The following is an 18,919-nucleotide window of genomic DNA, read 5'->3' on the forward strand; positions in this document are numbered from 1 at the left end:
GATAGAATATGCTTACCATCCAGCCCATGCTAACATGGACATTGAATGATAATGATGATTTAAATGTCTAACTCATCAACACAACCTGGCAAATCATTAGACTGCAACCATGCTGCGGTACCGCCCTGTTACAAATTTTTCATCCTAAGCCAAATGTTATTTAAAAATTTTAGTTATCTTTAATTATCAAGACAACGGATTAATTATAATGCTGTCTGGTGAGGCGAATAGTCAATCTCAGCTAGTTATCATTTGATTGGAAAATGTCATAGTGTGAGAATGCTGTGTTTATCAAGGTTCCAGATTTTATAGATATTCTAGACGCTACTAAAAGCTTAATTATCAAACACTCTTTATGATGGTGAATTCTTATCGCCCCATAGAACTTACTTACAGTTGTGTATACTCGGTCAGTGAAAGATAAAAGATTTTGTAATAAATTGTTGGTCTGTAAGCCAAACTATGATTGTCAGTTTGGAGTATATTTCACAACCATCCCCACCTCCTAAGGAAACTGCTGAAATAGAATTAAATTGAAGAGATGAACATGCATGGCAGTGTGAAAAGGTTTTGGATTCAGTCCCATTGTATGGCACCCTGGGCCATAAAATAGGACTGAATACTCTTTTAATATAGTGCCAGACTGACCAAAGCCTTATTAGTGTTGGATTTGGAAGAATGTGTATGTGTGTGTGTTATGCAAGCAGTTCTTCATTTCCAATCTTGTGAAAAAACATGTCTGGTCATGTGGAAATATTACCTTATGTGGAAATATTTGAGGGCTGGCATCAAATAGGGCATCTGGCTGCAGAAAATCTGCCTCAGCAAATTCTGTCCAACCTATATGAGCTTGGGAAAGTGGATATTTAGTTGATGGAAACACAAACAAACCCATTATATATGTGTGTATGTATCTTTCTGTCTGTGTTTGTCCCCCACCATGCTTGACAACTGGTGTTGGTGTGTTTACATCTTGTAACTTAGCAGTTTGGCAAAAGAGACAGATAGAATAAGTACCAGGCTTAAAAAAGTCCTAGGGGTTGATTCATTCAACTAAATTTCATCAAGGCAGTGCCCCAGCATGGACTCAGTCTAATGGCTGAAATAAGTAAAAGATAAAGTGGTGCAGGCATGGCTATGTGGTAAGAAACTTGCTTCCCATCCACATGGTTTCAGGTTCAGTTCCACTGCATAGCACCTTGGGCAGTTGTCTTCTACTGTAGCCTTGAGCCAAACAAAACCTTGTGAGAGGATTTGGTAGACTGAAACCGAAACAAACTTGTCGTATGTACATGTATATATCTATGTGTGTGTCTTTATGCCTGTGTTTACGTCTGTGTAACCTAGTGATTCAGCTAAGAGAGACCAATAGAATCAGTACGAAGCTTTAATAAAAAAAACTCCTGGGGTTGATTTCTTCAGCTAAAACCTTTCAAGGTGGTGCCCCAGCATGGCTGCAGTCAAATGACTGAAAGAATTAAAAGAATATGTGTTAACTACTCAACTGTGATGTAGGCTGTGGAGTTAGTTATTTTTGTTCAGTGTGGTCAAGTGTAGCAACAGTCAAATTATTTTAATCAGAAGCATAACACATTAAAAATAGCCACTCAATCTTATAGCCATCGTAATATATAGCCCCAGAGTTTTAGCAATTTCTTTGTAATTGAGTGTTTGTTGGAGGTGAGCATGTGAAAGTGCTTGATTGCTATTGACTTGGTGATTCGTTGGGTAGTTTGGTGAAGCTTTGATTGCATCATGGACAGCCTTCTCAAGTTAAATCTTTGTTTTAAAAATTTAGATTTATAATTTTTGCATTATGCCTCTCTATCATTTAAATTGGCATCTCATATTTATCTCTCTTGAGTTAAAAACAGAAATGGGTTACTGTGCCCTATTTTTGCAAAAAGGCCAATTAAATTAGTCAAATAGCTTTTATTTTTTAATAGGGTATTTTATAATAATAATTATTGGAGTCGGGTGGAGGAGAAGGAAAATTTTTACTTAATTATAATATTAATTTTTTTTTTACAATTTACAGTATTTTTTGTGTCATCAATGTGACTAGTATAATATCAGATGAGTTTAATGTCTTTTCTTAAAATTCCAATTGCATATCCATTTGTGATACTTTAAAGAGATTTTAAATAATCAGCCTCAGTTGTTGATTGGTTCTGTATTGATCCCAAAATAATGATACAAAAAAAAATTGATCTTGGCAGGGTTTTAACTCTATATATAAACAGCCATAAGTAAAATCCAGCAGAATTGGTAGAATTGTCAATGTTTTGACAATTCTACCAATCCACTAACCATATAGGAATTTCTATATCAATTCTTTCTACTCTAAGTACAAATCCTGAAATTTTTAGGAAAGCGGTATAGCTCAGTGCTTAGCTGGTTATTTTATTGACCACAAAGGATAAAAAGCATAGTCAATCTTGGTGAAATTTGAACTTAGAATGTAAATAATAATAATTCAATTTAGTTACTTTATAATTTAAAAAAATGTTTTACAAGGGTCTTGATGTTCCTCAATATATGTCCATGTTTTTTAGTAGAGTCAGTAACTGATATATTCTTTTACTTGCTTCAACCATTTGACTACAGCCATGCTGGAGCACCACCTTGAAGGGTTTTAGTCAAACAAGTCGACCCTGGGATTTATTTTTTTTAAAGCCTAGTACTTATTCTATCAGTCTCTTTTGCTAAACTATTTAGCTACAGGGACATAAACACACCAACACTAGTTGTTAAGCAGTGATGAAGGGACAAACACAAATGGGGACACACAAACACACAGATATATACCTCATCATCATCATTTAACTTCCATTGTCCATAGCATGAGTTGGACGGCTTGACTGGGCTGGCACACTGGAAGGCTGCATCAGACTCCAGTCTAATGTGGCATGCTTTTCTATGGCTGGATGCTCTTCCTAATTAGAGTGTAATGGGTGCCATTTGCGAGACACCGGTATCTGCCACAACTGCGATTTTGCTCTGCTTGATGGGTCTTCTTCTAAAGCACGACATAATGCCAAAGGTCTCGATCATTGCTTCCATGAGGCCCAGCACTTGAAAGGAACTCAGCCACCTCAACTCCATGAATCCCAATGCTTGAAAGGTACTCAGTCATTTTTCCTCTGTGAGGCTCAACATTCAAAGGTGGATTTTTTTTACGTGCCACCAGCATGGGTGCACTTGGCTTGATGGGTCCTCTAGGGCCATCTACCTGAGGGTATTTGTGTGTCTCTGTGTGTGTGTATGTATATAAATATATATATATATATATACATACATACAATGGGTTTCTTTCTGTTTCCATCTACCAAATCCTCTCACAAAGCTTTGGTTGGCCTGAGGTTATAGTAGAAGACACTTCCCCAAGGTGCCACGCAGTGGGACTGAATCTGGACTCATGTCTGTGCCTTTTTTTTTTTTCAATTCATCGCACACCTTTGGACTGGCAGAATCATTAGAGCATTAGAGAAAATACTTTGCAATAATTTTTCCAGCCCATCACATTCTGAGTTCAAATCCTGCCAGCGTCATCTTTGTATTCCTCCTTTATACGATTATTGTTATCAACTAATCTTTCTCCCACTCAAATCTATTGGCCTTGGGCCAAGTTAAGAAATTATTGTTTTCATTATTATTGTTTTACAAAACTACAACTTACTTAGCAGTAGTTTTATATCTCCGACACTTTTTATGAATTCTTTCCTTTTTTTTTTCTTGTCTAAACTTACAGAAGTACCTGACTTCAAAGAGGATAAAGATATAGAAAAATTACAGCAACAGCTTACTGGAGTTGCTCTGAGTGATAGCAGTCATGACAGAACTGACGAAGATCCTGATGATGAAAACGAAGTGAAGGTGTTTGGGAAAGATCAAGCAAAAGTTGGGGAACTCACTGAAACACTGTTCACATCAGTAGAGAGTGAAATAGAGAGAGTTTGTCGACAAACTGTTATGCATAGATATGATGTCCACAGGCAAAACAATGACTTTGATGGTGGGAAGCTAAAACAAACATCGGAGAAAAAGGTGTGTATTTTTGTCTCATTTTCTTTTTCTGCTTTATGTGCGTGTGTATGTGTGTGTGTGTGTACTCTTTACTTGTTTCAGTCATTTGACTGCAGCCATCCTGGAGCACTGCCTTTAGTCGAGCAAATCAACCCCAGGACTTATTCTTTGTAAGCCTAATACTTATTCTATCGGTCGCTTTTGCTGAACCACTAAGTTACGGGGACGTAAACACACCAGCATCAGTTGTCAAGCGATGTTGGGGGGACAAACACACACGCGCACACACACACACACACATATGACGGGCTTCTTTCAGTTTCTGTCTACAAAATACACTCACAAGGCTTTGGTCGGCCCGAGGCTATAGTAGAAGACACTTGCCCAAGGTGCCACACAGTGGGTCTGAACCCGGAACCATGTGGTTGGTAAGCAAGCTACTTAGCACACAGCCACTCCTGCGCCTTGTGTGTGTGTGTGTGTGTGTGTGTGTGTAAATCCTATGAACAACTTGGATTACCACAATAAACTTTCTACAGCAGAAACGAGACATTGGGTGGTTGCTCCTCCTGGATATGATACTGGTTCACCACAAGGTTACTCCAGTTTCTGCTGTTGGTACTAATTTTCGGCTGAACTGACTAGTTCGGGAATCAAATGCATGACCTGCCAATCTTGAGTGCAACACCCTAACAACTGGACTATATGTCACAAGCACGCACAGAGAGAGAGAGAGAGGCATGTGTAGGGGATGTTTGCAAGGTATTGTATTTGTTTTGTTGCTGGCTGGAAAAGACTTAATTTTTTTCTATTATAATGTAATTATAAATTTTGATTTTTTTTTATATTTGTGGTGGGGATCATTTACATTATTTTTTTAAATATTTGTGGTAGGGATCATTTATACTTGTTTTGTTTAAGTACTTCCAACTTCAAATTCTGTAGCCAAATGGCCTTCAGTGAAGTAGACTTAATAATTTTGTGAAACACCTTAGGTGTAAATAAAATAGAAGATTAACTTTACTTTTCATCCTTCTAGAGTTGATAAAATACAGTACCAGTGAAATACTGGAGCAGATTAATTTTTATAAAACATCATAGATGAACAGAATTATTATAGGAGACTAAGTTTACCTTTCATCCTCCTTGGGTTTGATAAAAATATAGTACCACTGAAGTACTGAGGTAAATTTAATATTCCTCTAAAAGTTAGTTTTAGTTTTCAATCATAATTCCATTCATATGAAAGGAATCATAATTGAAGACTAAAACTAACTTTACCTTTCATCCTTCTAGGGTTGATAAAGTAGAGTACCAGTGAAATATTGGGGTAGATTTAATAATAATAATAATAATAATAATAATTGTGTACAGTGCTCAGGTGCACTACAACTCATCTAAAGTGTATATATAATCAGGTGTAGTTTCGGCGGATTTCGGAAAGCATGAGGGCCTTAAAGGATGCAGTGTCATGGCAGTCAACAACTGACGCAGGCAGTTTATTCCATGCTTCAGCAACTCTGAGCGTGAAAAAATGTTTCCGAAAGTCATGGTAGCTGTGTTGTTTTTCTGACTTTGTAGGCATGTCCACGTGTGTTAGACAGTGTTGTTGTTGGTGAGGTGGTTGATAACTTTGTGGGTGTTTCTACAATTAACTCCTAGATATAAATAGAACGATAACTTACCTTTCATCTTTCTGGGAATGATAAAATATAGTACCTGAAGTAGATTTAACATTCCTATTAAATTTCCTAAATGTGAATGAATTATAATTGAATATGACTAAGTTTACTACTGGAGTGTTTGTGAATGTTGATAGTCCTCAGTTTGTCATCACTTGAGTGAAACAGTAATGACACTGACTTTTGTTTTTGATATTACAACTGGTTGCTCTGATTTCAAGAATCTCTGATATAAAGAAATCCCTTACTTGTAAAACAGGTAAAGTGTGACAGCAGGAAGAACATCTAGCCATAGAATCCAACCTATACTCAAAAAGAAAAATGGATGTTGAGCAATTGAATAAACACACATGCACAGACCTCCCGCCACACATACACACATCATTATCACTGTCATCATAATTATTATCATCATCATCATCATCATTACCATCATCATCATCATTATCATTTTACCATCCTTTTTTCCATGCTTACATGTGTCAGATGGAATTCATTGAAGGAGATTTTCTACAGTCAGATGCTTTTCCTGTCACTAACCCTCACCTGTTTCCAAGCAAGGTAATATTTCCTCATGGCTAGACGTGTTTTCATGGAAGATTGAAAATGAACAATGCTGCCTCTATGATGGTGGCACTTGATCACAACATTCATGCAATGTTAAGATAATGAGACACAAGCATACACATACACACACACACACACATAACCACATACCCATATACATACTTTCAGGGAAATAACCCTGTTCAATATGGAGAAATAGTGTGGGTAGAAATTCCATATGGTGTACTCAGTGCAAGTTATAGACGCATAAGAGGTGCAGTGAAATTGCAAGGAAGTTAACAGAAAACAACCCAGTCTTTGCGTGTGGTAGCTGTTCAAGTACAATAAACACCTAGATTGTACAGGAAATAGATTACTTCAGATGTACAAGGGGATTCTTAGAGGTAGTAAATAGTTTTCATTATCTAAGTGACCAAATTAGCAGCAAAGACAGTTGGTCTGAAAGCATAGTTGCTAGAATGAGAACCAAGTGGGAAAAGTTCAGAGAGTTATTAACTTTGTTGGTAACAAAGGGCTGCTCCCTCAGTGTGAAAGGCAGATTGTATGATTCCTGTGTATGGACTGTTATGCTACATGACAGCTAAAAATGGGCTGTGATTGCTGATGGCATGAAAAGGCTTGAAAGAAATGAAACCAGCATACCCCACTGGATGTACAAAGTCAGTGTGCATGTATGATTGAGAGTAAATGTTTTAAGAGAAAAATTGAGTATAAGAGGCATCAGTTGTACTGTACAAGGGAGAAGATTGTAAAGAAGTACTGATCTCTAAATGTTGAGGGAACCTGTGGAAGAGGAAGACCCAGGAAGATGTGGGAATAAATGACGAGAAATAATCTTCAAATGTTGAGACTCAGAGAGGAGATGACAAAGGACCAAGAGAATTGGTGATTTGTTGTGCTTGAGAAGACCTACTCAGCTAAGTAAAATCCAGGACATAAAGGTGCGTCCATTATGTCCATGATCCTCCCACAACCCATCTTCCCTCTACCTCCCCCTTTCCCTTTACCCATGCTTGCCTTTGCTGTATTCCCTGCCTCCATTCTACCTCATGTACCTATCTGCACAAAGTATGTCCCTGGTGAATCCTTTCCTCAAAACATATCCTCCTAATACCCACTCCCTCTACCAGTGCCCTCTCATTACATCCCCTACCTCTATCTCCCACTCACCTATTCACCCTCTCCAATTCCTGATCCACTGCACTATATACAATTCCCTGTTAACTTGGGTGTACAGCCCCTGCCAACTTCCCATCACACCTTCACCAGCTTCTCTCTCTCTCTCCACCTGAGGTAGCCATGTCTCTCTTCTAATGCCAGACACCTTTTTGTCTTTCAACACTTCTTCCCTACCATCCCCAGTTTAGGGTCCTTGTCCTGCAAGTTACTCTATAACCTCACTGCTGTTGGTGTCATATACAAAGCTAGTATATTCTGTTAAGTGGTTGGCATTAACAAGGGCATCATACTGTTCAAAAAATGACCAAACAGACAGCAAAGCTTGCTGCAGTCTTCTGACTTACCAGTTACTGTCAAACGATCCAACCCATGCCATCATGGGTGTTAAATGATAATGATGATGACAATGATTCATCTTCCTTCAACATCTATCTACCATGCTGGCATGAGTTGGACAGTTTGACAACTAACTTTGGTTTCCACTGTTAAAAAAATGATTTATCATATATGTGTATATATATATGTGTGTGTGTATATATATATATATATATATATATTTGTGGAGGCGCAATGGCCCAGTGGTTAGGGCAGCGGACTCGCGGTCATAGGATCGTGGTTTCGATTCCCGGACCGGGCGTTGTGAGTGTTTATTGAGCGAAAACACCGGCAGGGGATGGTGGTGATCCCTGCTGTACTCTTTCACCACAACTTTCTCTCACTCTTACTTCCTGTTTCTGTTGTACCTGTATTTCAAAGGGCCGGCCTTGTCACTCTCTGTGTCACGCTGAATATCCCCGAGAACTACGTTAAGGGTACACGTGTCTGTGGAGTGCTCAGCCACTTACACGTTAATTTCACGACCAGGCTGTTCCGTTGATTTGGATCAACCGGAACCCTCATCGTCGTAACCGACGGAGTGCTTCCACTATATATATATTTATATGTGTATATATATATATGTATATATATATATATATATATATATATATATATATATGTATATATATATATATATATATATTATATATATTAAGCAGAAAAACGTTTATAATTATGAACAAGTCACAATTATAACTAAGAGGGTTACAAAAAAAACCTTACATGTTAAAAATAGCAGCCAAAACTGCTATAAGGCCATTATATCACTCATATTATTTCTCCTCAACATAAAAACTATCTTCAGGTGACATGGTAAATAGCAGTTTTGGCTGCTATTTTTAACCCTCTTACTTCTAATTGTGACTTGTTCATAATTATAAACGTTTTTCCTCTTTATATTTTATAACATGTTTGGCCATTGATATATTCATAAATATTCTCAAATATTTATTATATATCCTTCGTAATGTTTTTACATTACTCTCTACTTATATATACATATATATATATATATATATATAAACACACATTTGTGTGTGTGTATGTGTTGTAGATAATTATTTAGTGTTTCAGATTATTATTTTTTTATTAAAAAAAAATTTTTAATAATTTTTTTTTCATATTTGATATTTAAAGTGTCCATTATCAAGTTAATTTCTCTATTTCAGCCTGATAATTGGAGTCATGTTGTCAATGCTGTTTTAAGTAATGATAAATTTCGATGGTTGAAACAGAGGCTTACTGGTTCAAAACCAGAGTATGCACTGATGAATAAAATATTTGAATTCATTATGTGGGAACATCCAATTGACATTGAGAAACTCCGCTGCTCCCTGCATCATCAAGTGAGTGATGGACAAAATATTCTACATGTTTTTTTTAATTGTCTTTTGTTTTCTTTTTATAAAAGATGCGTGCACACATGTGTTGTTGTAGTTTAGCCCAAGGTCAGTCTTGATCTTGAAAACCTTTGATCAGTGGCATTTCAGCTGTGACTTTCCTTTTTTTTATTTCCAGTCATAGCGTATCTAGAACTACATTATGTGTCCTTCCTTTCTTGTGACTGTATGGTAGAATTGATTGCTATTTCTAGCTGGTATAAATGCCACTTAGACACCTCTCAGTTTGGTTTGTGTTCATGTCTGTGGTGTGTTAATGTAGTGCATGTGATATGATGTGTGTGTGTGTACAGTATCTAGTTTGTCCTACCATGTCTGGTTTTTAGGATTACTATTTCACTTGACTATGTTTACTCTGGCATTCTACACTCTCCCATAAACACATCTGGTCCCTACTACATTATGTTTGCCCCTGGGTAAGGATCTAACTCTTTCTAATTTCATTCCTCTTTGAGAATCTATAGCCATATGATAGGCAGCATATATCAAAAATTGTGAAGAACCGGTTTTTCTTTTCTCTCCTTGGTATTGATCTTTCAACAGTTGTACTAGTGTTGGGGGTTACTGTGTCAACATCTTTGATCTTCTGTGTCATTGCTTTTGGGTCAGGTATCACAGACAGACTCTACTTAATTTTAATCCTTTGCCTGTCCTGTGTACACAGGATATTTTTCCCTGGCATCCATGCATCATATATGATAAACATTCCCAATTGTTTTTAATCACCAGAGTAACTTGGAACTTATGAAAGGAAAGCTTTATATTTATTCAGGAAGTATGAAACTGGCTCTCTGTTTGTTGCCATGATGAGGATTCTAATTAATCCAATTAATGGAACAATCTACTTGTGAAATTAATATGCAAGTGGCTGAGTACCCCGCAGACACACATACCTTTAATGTAGTTCTCAGGGAAATTCAGCATGACACAGAATGTGACAAGGCTGGCCCCTTTGAAATACAGATACTACTCATTTTTGCCAACTGAAGCAATGTGAAATAAAGTCTCAAGGGCGCAACATGCTGCCAGGAATTGAACTCATGACCTTACAATTATGAGCCAAATACTCTAACCACTAGGCCACGCATCTTCACAAATGTATGAAACAATGGGAAACTAAAAACCTGAAAACAAGCATGGAAATTTAGAACAAACTTATGAAGATGTTGTGGACAGGCAAAGGGTTAAGTTTTCTCTAGCTATCCTTACTGATGGTTCATTACCACATGGAATGTTGTTACATGTGAGAGATATCTGAGGGTGAGTGGAGAGCTTTTCCATTGGTTGGCCATCAGTAAAGCCATTTATACAATTGATAGATTTAGCTTGGCTAATTGAAATCCTTTCTTAATTTTTTTATAAAACATTTTCATCATCATTATCATCATTTCAAGGTTGATTCTTTCAGAGCAGTTTGGTTTAAGCAGATCAATTTAACATGTACCAATAGGAAAAATAGATACTCAGGGTGGGGGGGAGACATGTTTTTTTTTTACATATTTTTTTTTTGTTTAATTTAGCTCATTATTATATTAATTGTTCACTGATTATAGTTATAAAAAAAATGTACATTAATTTTTTTTTCTGTTCTAGGTTGAAAGAGCTAAACTGAGATTAAAAGGTATCCAAAACATGCTTATCTTAACACATAAAGAGCATCTGATACCTTCAATAAAGTATTCTATATTATGTGGTTGGCTTGGCCTTCTTTCACTCAGAAACAAAGTCTGGTATGTAGCCTTATAATTTTCATTAAATTCTTGTTTTGAAAATAAAAAAATGCAGTTTTATTAAAAAAAGTTTACTTTACATTACCATGTTAATTTCAAAAATGGTATATAATGTATTTTTGTTTTAATTTTTTTGTTGAAATACACTGCTTTTGATTCGGTTAATTTTGGAAATAATGAAGAATTAGTAAAATATCTTTGTCATTATTTATCTGGTGTCTGATGAAAGGTTTTGATTCAGATCACTTTAAAACATCATAGAACCAGGATTGGTCACAAACAAGTTGGCATCAAAAGAATGACAACAGACATGAAAGAAAGATCTGGAAGCTAGGTCATATGGCTAGGATATTTCTGTTGGAATATTCTGCATTTATTTCAATTAATTTTGAAAATAACGAAGAATTTAGTATTTGTTGGCTAGTGTTTCGAAATTGGCCCAAATATTCTACCTGTTTTGTGTTCAAACTGGTCAGATCTGACCTCTCAGACCTAGCCTGCAATGTCTTTCTAAAAATAAATAATCACATCATTGAAATCTTGAAGCTGCAAAATAACAAATGTTTAATTAAAAGCAATTTGAATAAAGAAGCATTATACTCAACTGAGTTAAGCTGAATGCTAAAGGTTTGATTTGGGTCTCTTTAATCCTTTTGTTTATATATCTGTTGAAATACATTGCCTTCAAATTATTAAGCAGGTGTTTGGAATATAAATTAACATGAAATTCTGATGAAAGGATTTAATTTAAATTACTATAAAACTGGAAGTTTGTACCATGAAAATCAGTAGTGTTGTTAAGCAGGTTGATATCAAAAGGATCCAGAATACTTTAATTGATAATTAAATCAATATGAATAACATCATTTAAAATAATTATGTTTTGCCCCAGCATGGTCACTACCTAGAGAATGGAGACATATAAGAATACAAATGTTTTTGCATTTTTCTTCCTGTTCTAATATTGCTAATATCAAATTTATTCCTTTTAAATTTTCAGCGAACCCGTTCCACACTGCCTGGCTAATATTAATCTAATACCTCCTTGTGATAAAATTCTTCTTGAAATGACATTCTCTGACCTATACAAATGGGCTGTAAAAGAACTCCGCAACATTCTTCTGCAAGTGGAAGCCACTTTAAAAGCAAGAAATCTTAATTCTTCTCGAAGTATTCAAGATAATTCCAAAGTAAGTCACATTGTTTCACATCTAATTAATCAGTTTATAAAGAAAACAGAAATTAACTTAATTGTGATTGCTTATCATGTGATTGGGTCCAAGATCACTTTAAAATCTTTTTGTCGTATGAAATACACCAAAATATATAAAAGTGTGTGTGTGTGTTTGTGTGTATTGGGTCATCCCATAAATAATGCAGTTTTTTCATTTGCATGAACTAAAAATACCTTTTATGAGGCTTAATGACCTGAGTACAAACACACGCGTGCGCATGCACACACACACACACACACACACACACACACACACACACACACACACACATTCACATTCACATTTAGATGGTACTACAATGTCTGATGATCTCTTCAACCATTTTGGCAATCTTCATACAAGTTCAGTTGTCTTTGATATTATCTTGAGAATAGGAGAATAAACTTGATGTATGCACAGCACTTGCTGACACTAATCTAGAATCTGTTGGGTCACTGTCAAATTCAACAGTTAGACTATCATTGTGTATGTGTGTAAGTGTATCATTATAATGACATATAAATATATATTTTAAAAGTATGCATAAAACTGCTTCTCTATTTATATTTCAGGAGTGCTTGAGTATTGGCTGTCTTCCTCAGTCCCGTTTCTTGTTAGCATGTATCGGTATACTAATGTCGCAACACCAGCCTAACAGCCTTAGTATGCTTCTCAACTCTGGCTTGTTGGGACTTAGCCAGTCTATCCTCAGATTAACGGGTAAAAATTCTTTATTCATTTTCTTCTTAAATTGTACATTACATTGTCTTTGTATTTTCCGTCTCTTTTACAAGTGTTTTGCATGTATATTTTATATTTGTGTATGTGTGTCTGTGTACATATATATATATATTTGTGTGTGTATCTGTGCATATCTGCATATGCAAGAGTATGTGTGTGTCTGTGAGTGCATGTGTATATATTTGCATGTATTTGCGTACATATGTCTATACGCTTATTATATATGGTTGTATGAATTAACAGGTTATAGAAAAAATATCAGCTGTACTATTCATATAGTTTGTCAAGGGGTATTATGTAAGAGACTAAGGATAAAATGCAACAATTGGTAATTAAATTGTGTCATAAATTCATTATGATGGGTAACATTCCATCTGTATTACGATGAAATGTGTACATACTAAACAGCACTATAATTATAAAACATTATAAACTATAGGCGCAGGAGTGGCTGTTTGGTAAGTAGCTTGCTAACCAACCACATGGTTCCGGGTTCAGTCCCACTGCGTGGTATCTTGGGCACGTGTCTTCTGCTATAGCCCCGGGCCGACCAATGCCTTGTGAGTGGATTTGGTAGACGGAAACTGAAAGAAGCCTGTTGTATATATGTATATATATATATATATATATATATATATATATAAGTGTGTGTGAATATGTTTGTGTGTCTGTGTTTGTTCCCCTAGCATTGCTTGACAATCGATGCTGGTGTGTTTACGTCCCCGTAACTTAGCGGTTCGGCAAAAGAGACCGATAGAATAAGTACTGGGCTTACAAAGAATAAGTCCCGGGGTCGATTTGCTCGACTAAAGGCGGTGCTCCAGCATGGCCGCAGTCAAATGACTGAAACAAGTAAAAAGAGTAAAAAAGAGTATAGTCTGTGAAATGTGGATAAATACAATATGTCCATACTATAATATCCATACTGTGACATACTAAACTGCATTGCAGTATCATACTATGACATATACAAAACAACACTATTGTAGCTATATATATCCATGGGGCTTTCTGAATGGAATCACATTGTAAAATTACCTTGAATATTTTTAGTTGTTCAGCCTGCCTGATGATGAACCATATGTCATGTGACCCTGTTCTTGAAAATGTTTGTTGTTGCCTGGCATAGACACTTACTCTACATCACTATAGGACTGTATACTATGGCAGATACTTAGCAACACTATCATATCAATATTGTAAACAACACAGTATATATATATATATATATATATATACTATGTAACACTATAGTAATATATATACAACAGATACTAAACAACACTGTAGTAGTCTGCTGCACGCATACTAGATAATATAGGATATATAGTGTATTTTACTATAATGTTGTATGGTATATACCTGCAGTCATTATTATCGTCATCAATAACAACATTTAACGGCCATTTTCCCAACCCATGTCAGCATGGAAAATGGACATTAAACATTGATGAGGAAGATGATGGCTGTAGGCATATATCATAAAACAATATTGTAGAATGTACTACAGCAGATACTAAACAACATTATGGTATTTGTACTATAGCATACTATAGTATTTAGCAGTAATAAGCAACACTGTAGCAATTTGAAAAAAAATTAAGAATTTTTTAAAACTTTGAACAGGTCGTGACCCTAATGGACCTATTCCTGATAATAGCAGTGTGATGTGTGCTGTTTTGGAAGAACATAAGGCTAAGAAACAAACACCACCTGTCCCTATTTCTGGTCCAGAACTTGCTGCAATGATGAAAACTGGAACAAGGGTCGTGCGAGGAGCAGATTGGAAGTGGGGGGAGCAGGTAAATATTCAGTTTTTTCCTCGTCATTGTTGTCCTTCTCTTTCTTTGTCGTCTTCTTCTCCTCCTCATCTTCCTTTGTCTCCTCTTCTTCTTTCTTTGCCTCCTCCTCCTCTTCCTCTTTCTTTGCATCCTCCTCCTCATTCCCATCATCATCATCATCATCATCATCATCATTATTACAAGGTGTAACAAATCTAGTGTTTTGGCTGTTTGCGCACATTGATTTTTCACCATTTCATCAGTAGGCACAAGTGTGGTTAAGAAATTTGGGTTAGGGTTAGTCCCACTGCTGCACTTTGGGCAAATGGTCTTCTACTGTAGCCTTGGTCAACCAAAAATCTTGATTTGGTGGACATTTGACACATTGGTAGTTGGTTGTGTATGCACATACACACACACACACACATACGCAAGCACACAATATATTCATTAGTTGTTAACAACAGACACACATACACACACACACACACACACACACACATACACCTCTTTTGGTAGTTGGCCATGGACATGTACACAGACACACACACACATACCCCCATATAATCGAGGAGCACAAAACACATTCTGACATAAAACTGTTAATGTATGCAATACAGTTTTCTAAGTGTTTGTTTTATTTTAACCCAAGGTCAAACCTGAATCAAAGGCTTTTCAGCTGCAACCATCCTGTCTTTCTACCAATATCTAAGACTACATTATCAATAAGTTTTTCCCCTTCTTTAAGGCTGTAGCCTGTGATTGAAGGGGCATTTGATTGCTTTTTGTTGTAAGTCAAAGGACAGGGAGTTGTTAATGGTATCTAACTCTTGTAGTCTATCTTGATTGTTTATAAGTTTAGGAGAATGATAAAAGCCATACAGATTAAGAAGAAAGCTGTTTCATATTTTGGTTTTCACAAGTTTTAATTAACAGCCAAGTCCTAATAATTCTAAAAATTAGATCTTATAGAAAGAGAATACTAAATTAAAAAAAATTTTGTATTGTTGTGGTGACTAGCTTCACTTCATTTTCTTCATCATCATCACCACCATCATCATCATCATCATTATCATCATTGTTTAACATCTGTTTTCCAAGCTGGTATGTGTTGGACAATTTGATAGGAACTGCCCAAGCTCCAATTGTCTGTTTTGGCAGAGTTTCTACAACTGAATGCTCTTCCTAATGCCAACCACTTTACAGAGTGTTTTGGTTTTTTTTTTTTATATATGTGGAACGAGTATAGGTTCTTTATATGTGGAACTGGCATGGGTGCTTTGTATGTGGCACCAGCATGGGTGCTTTATATGTGGAATGGAACCATTGTGAGTACTTTTCTACATACCACTGGCATAGATGCATTTCTATGTGGCACTGGTGCTTTTCTACATGAGTGCTCTGTACGTGACACAATCATCTTCATCATCATCATCATCATCATCGTTTAACATCCGCTTTCCATGCTGTTTGACTGGCGACTGGTGAGCCAGATGGCTGCACCAGGCTCCAATCTGATCTGGCAGGGTTTCTACAGCTGAATGCCCTTCCTAATGCCAACCACTCCGAGAGTGTAGTGAGTGCTTTTACGTGCCACCAGCTTAAGGACCAATCAGGCGGTACTGGCAACGGCCACGCTCAAATGTTGTTTTTCACATACCACCAGCACAAGTGCCAGTAAGGCAATGCAGGTAATGATCACACTCGAATGGTGCTTTTTATGTGCCACCAGCATGGGGGCCAGTCAGCAGCCCTGGCAATGATCACGCTCAGATGGTGCTCTTAGCGCTCCACTAGCATGGATGCTACTCATGCGGTGCTGTCATCAAATTTGATTTCGATTTCACTTGCCTCAACAGGTCTTTGCAAGCAGAGTTTAGTGTCAACTAAATTAAGGCATTTTATTTCTGATGTTGATAATGATGATTTTCGCCAAAGATATTCTGATTTACCTTGACATATTTCCACATCTGAATCCACTATCTTCAAGGCTTAGAACATTAGCAAACCTTTTACTTAGGGTACTCCCACTCTGTTGCTAGATAAACCTGATATCTGACTTCTATTCATGTAAATATTCAGTAATATTTCAAAAAAAAAAAAAAAAAAAAAAAACAACCTGATTTCTCAATATGATTTTTTTCTTCTTTCTTCACTTGCAGGATGGACCCCATCCTAGCGTAGGTCGAGTAATCTGTGAATTGGGAGAAGATGGCTGGATACGTGTCCAGTGGGATACAGGCAGCACAAATAGCTATAGGATGGGCAAAGAAGGCATGTATGACCTCAAATTAGCACAACCACCTCAGATGCCCGACAATGACGAAGATGATGAAGAGGAGGTTGATACAGGTGAGTCTGTCAGATTTACCTTGATGTATTTCCATATCTGAATCAACTATCTTCAGGGCATAGAACATTACCAAACCTTTTACTTAGGGTACTCCCACTCTGTTGCTAGATAAACCTGATATCTGACTTCTATTCATGTAAATTGTTTTAGTGTCATGTACCAATACATATTATATGATAATCCAATTTTCCCATTTCTTGCTGATTCTTCAGGTGAACCTTCTCAACAGAAAAGCAGACATCCAACAGCCTTCATTCGGCAAGGAACAATCTCTTTACTGCGAGTGCTCTGTCTTTGTGCCAGCATAAATGCTGAAAACATGCAGAAAGAATCGATAAGCAATCTTTGTGGATTGATCTGCACAATTGTTCATCAGACAGTGCATAATACACCTGGTATTGTATAAATACAATAATGTGACTTTACTGTGATATTCTAGGTTGTTATTGTTGTTAGAGTTTTATTGATATAGTTGTTGTTGCAGTTAGGAGTGGTTGTTACTGGGGACATGTTAATGAAACATTCACCTTCTTTAGCTTTATGAAGGCAATAGATATATCTGTTCATTGTGTATTGTATAGTTATCCAACATATTAAATTGAAATTGAAATCAAATTTGATGACTGGCATCCGTGCTAGTGGAGCGCTAAAAGCACCATCCGTGCGTGATTGTTGCCAGAGCAGCTAACTGGCTTCCGTGCTGGTGGTATGCAAAGAGCACTAATCGAGTGTGATCGTTTCTTGTGTCACCCTACTGGCACTTGTGCCTGTGGCATGTGAAAAAACATTCGAGTGAGGTCGTTGCCAGTGCTGCTGGACTGGCTCCTGTGCAGGTGGTACATAAAAAGCACCATTTGAGTATGGCCATTGCCAATACCACCTGACTGGCCCTCGTGCCGGTGGCACATAAAAGCACCCACTACACTCTCGGAGTGGTTGGCGTTAGGAAGGGCATCCAGCTGTAGAATCTCTGCCAGATCAAGATTGGAGCCTGGTGCAGCCATCTGGTTCGCCAGTCCTCAGTCAATTCGTCCAACCCATGCTAGCATGGAAAGCAGACATTAAACGATGATGATGATGATGATTTACAGGGTATTTGGGTTAAATTTCACAGTTTGCATCAAAGGAAAAGAAAATATAATATCTCATATCAACTAGGTTATGGCTGGAAAGATAAGAGTTTACTCAAAGTAGCCCCCCCCCCAACCTCAGCTTCTACCATAGCTTCAAACTTGGCGTGTGTGTTCCTCAGTGTCATTAGGAAAATCTTCAAACACCTTCTTGATCTTGGCTGCGAGCTTGACCTTGATGTTGCATCCAGAGCAGTTGGTGTCCTTCTCAACCCTGCCCCATACATAGTGTAGCGTCACAAGCAGCCAGCGCCATATTGGATGAGATCTCGTGACAGCAATTGCCATCTCCGAGACATCACTTGCATCCATTTACCATGCAGGAGATCACAACGAGGCTCACAATAGAAACTATATAAAAGGAAAACCCAATTCGAATCTCTCTTTTTGGCACCATTTTGTGAACACCATCACTGGCTGAGGCTTTCTGCCTGTCTATCTCCAGAAGCAATGTGCCCACACTAACGGAGCTATGTACACAATGCACACAGCTAAAGATGGTAGCTGAGAGCAGCACACTACACCTATCCTGTGAATCCTGTAAAATAGTGTTTGTACTTGAATTCTACTCTTTTTGCCTGTCGAAAGCCTGAACTACACAAAGAACAAAAAAGATGATGGAGGAAGACGATCTTCCGATATCATAAATCTTGCCTTCCCATTATTAAAATAGTAATTCATGGGATTACAATCAAGGGAATTGGGAGGCCAGAAATTGGGGTTGGTGAAGTCGTAGAA

At 37.1% G+C, this 18,919-nt stretch overlaps 1 protein-coding gene across 1 annotated transcript in view; it reads left to right on the top strand.

Moving 5' to 3' along the window:
• Positions 1–18,919, top strand: part of LOC115222504 (E3 ubiquitin-protein ligase HERC2-like) — a 226,020-nt gene that overhangs the window by 92,457 nt on the left and 114,644 nt on the right. Inside the window, 11 exon segments of the mRNA XM_036511621.1 lie at positions 3,752–4,090; positions 4,479–4,640; positions 5,968–5,972; positions 6,222–6,269; positions 9,002–9,178; positions 10,826–10,962; positions 11,963–12,152; positions 12,749–12,896; positions 14,544–14,719; positions 16,861–17,050; positions 17,264–17,446. Coding sequence (XP_036367514.1) covers positions 3,752–4,090; positions 4,479–4,640; positions 5,968–5,972; positions 6,222–6,269; positions 9,002–9,178; positions 10,826–10,962; positions 11,963–12,152; positions 12,749–12,896; positions 14,544–14,719; positions 16,861–17,050; positions 17,264–17,446 — 1,755 coding nt within the window.

This window comes from Octopus sinensis, linkage group LG20, assembly GCF_006345805.1.
Source record: "Octopus sinensis linkage group LG20, ASM634580v1, whole genome shotgun sequence".
In the NCBI taxonomy this organism is placed as follows: domain Eukaryota; kingdom Metazoa; phylum Mollusca; class Cephalopoda; order Octopoda; family Octopodidae; genus Octopus; species Octopus sinensis.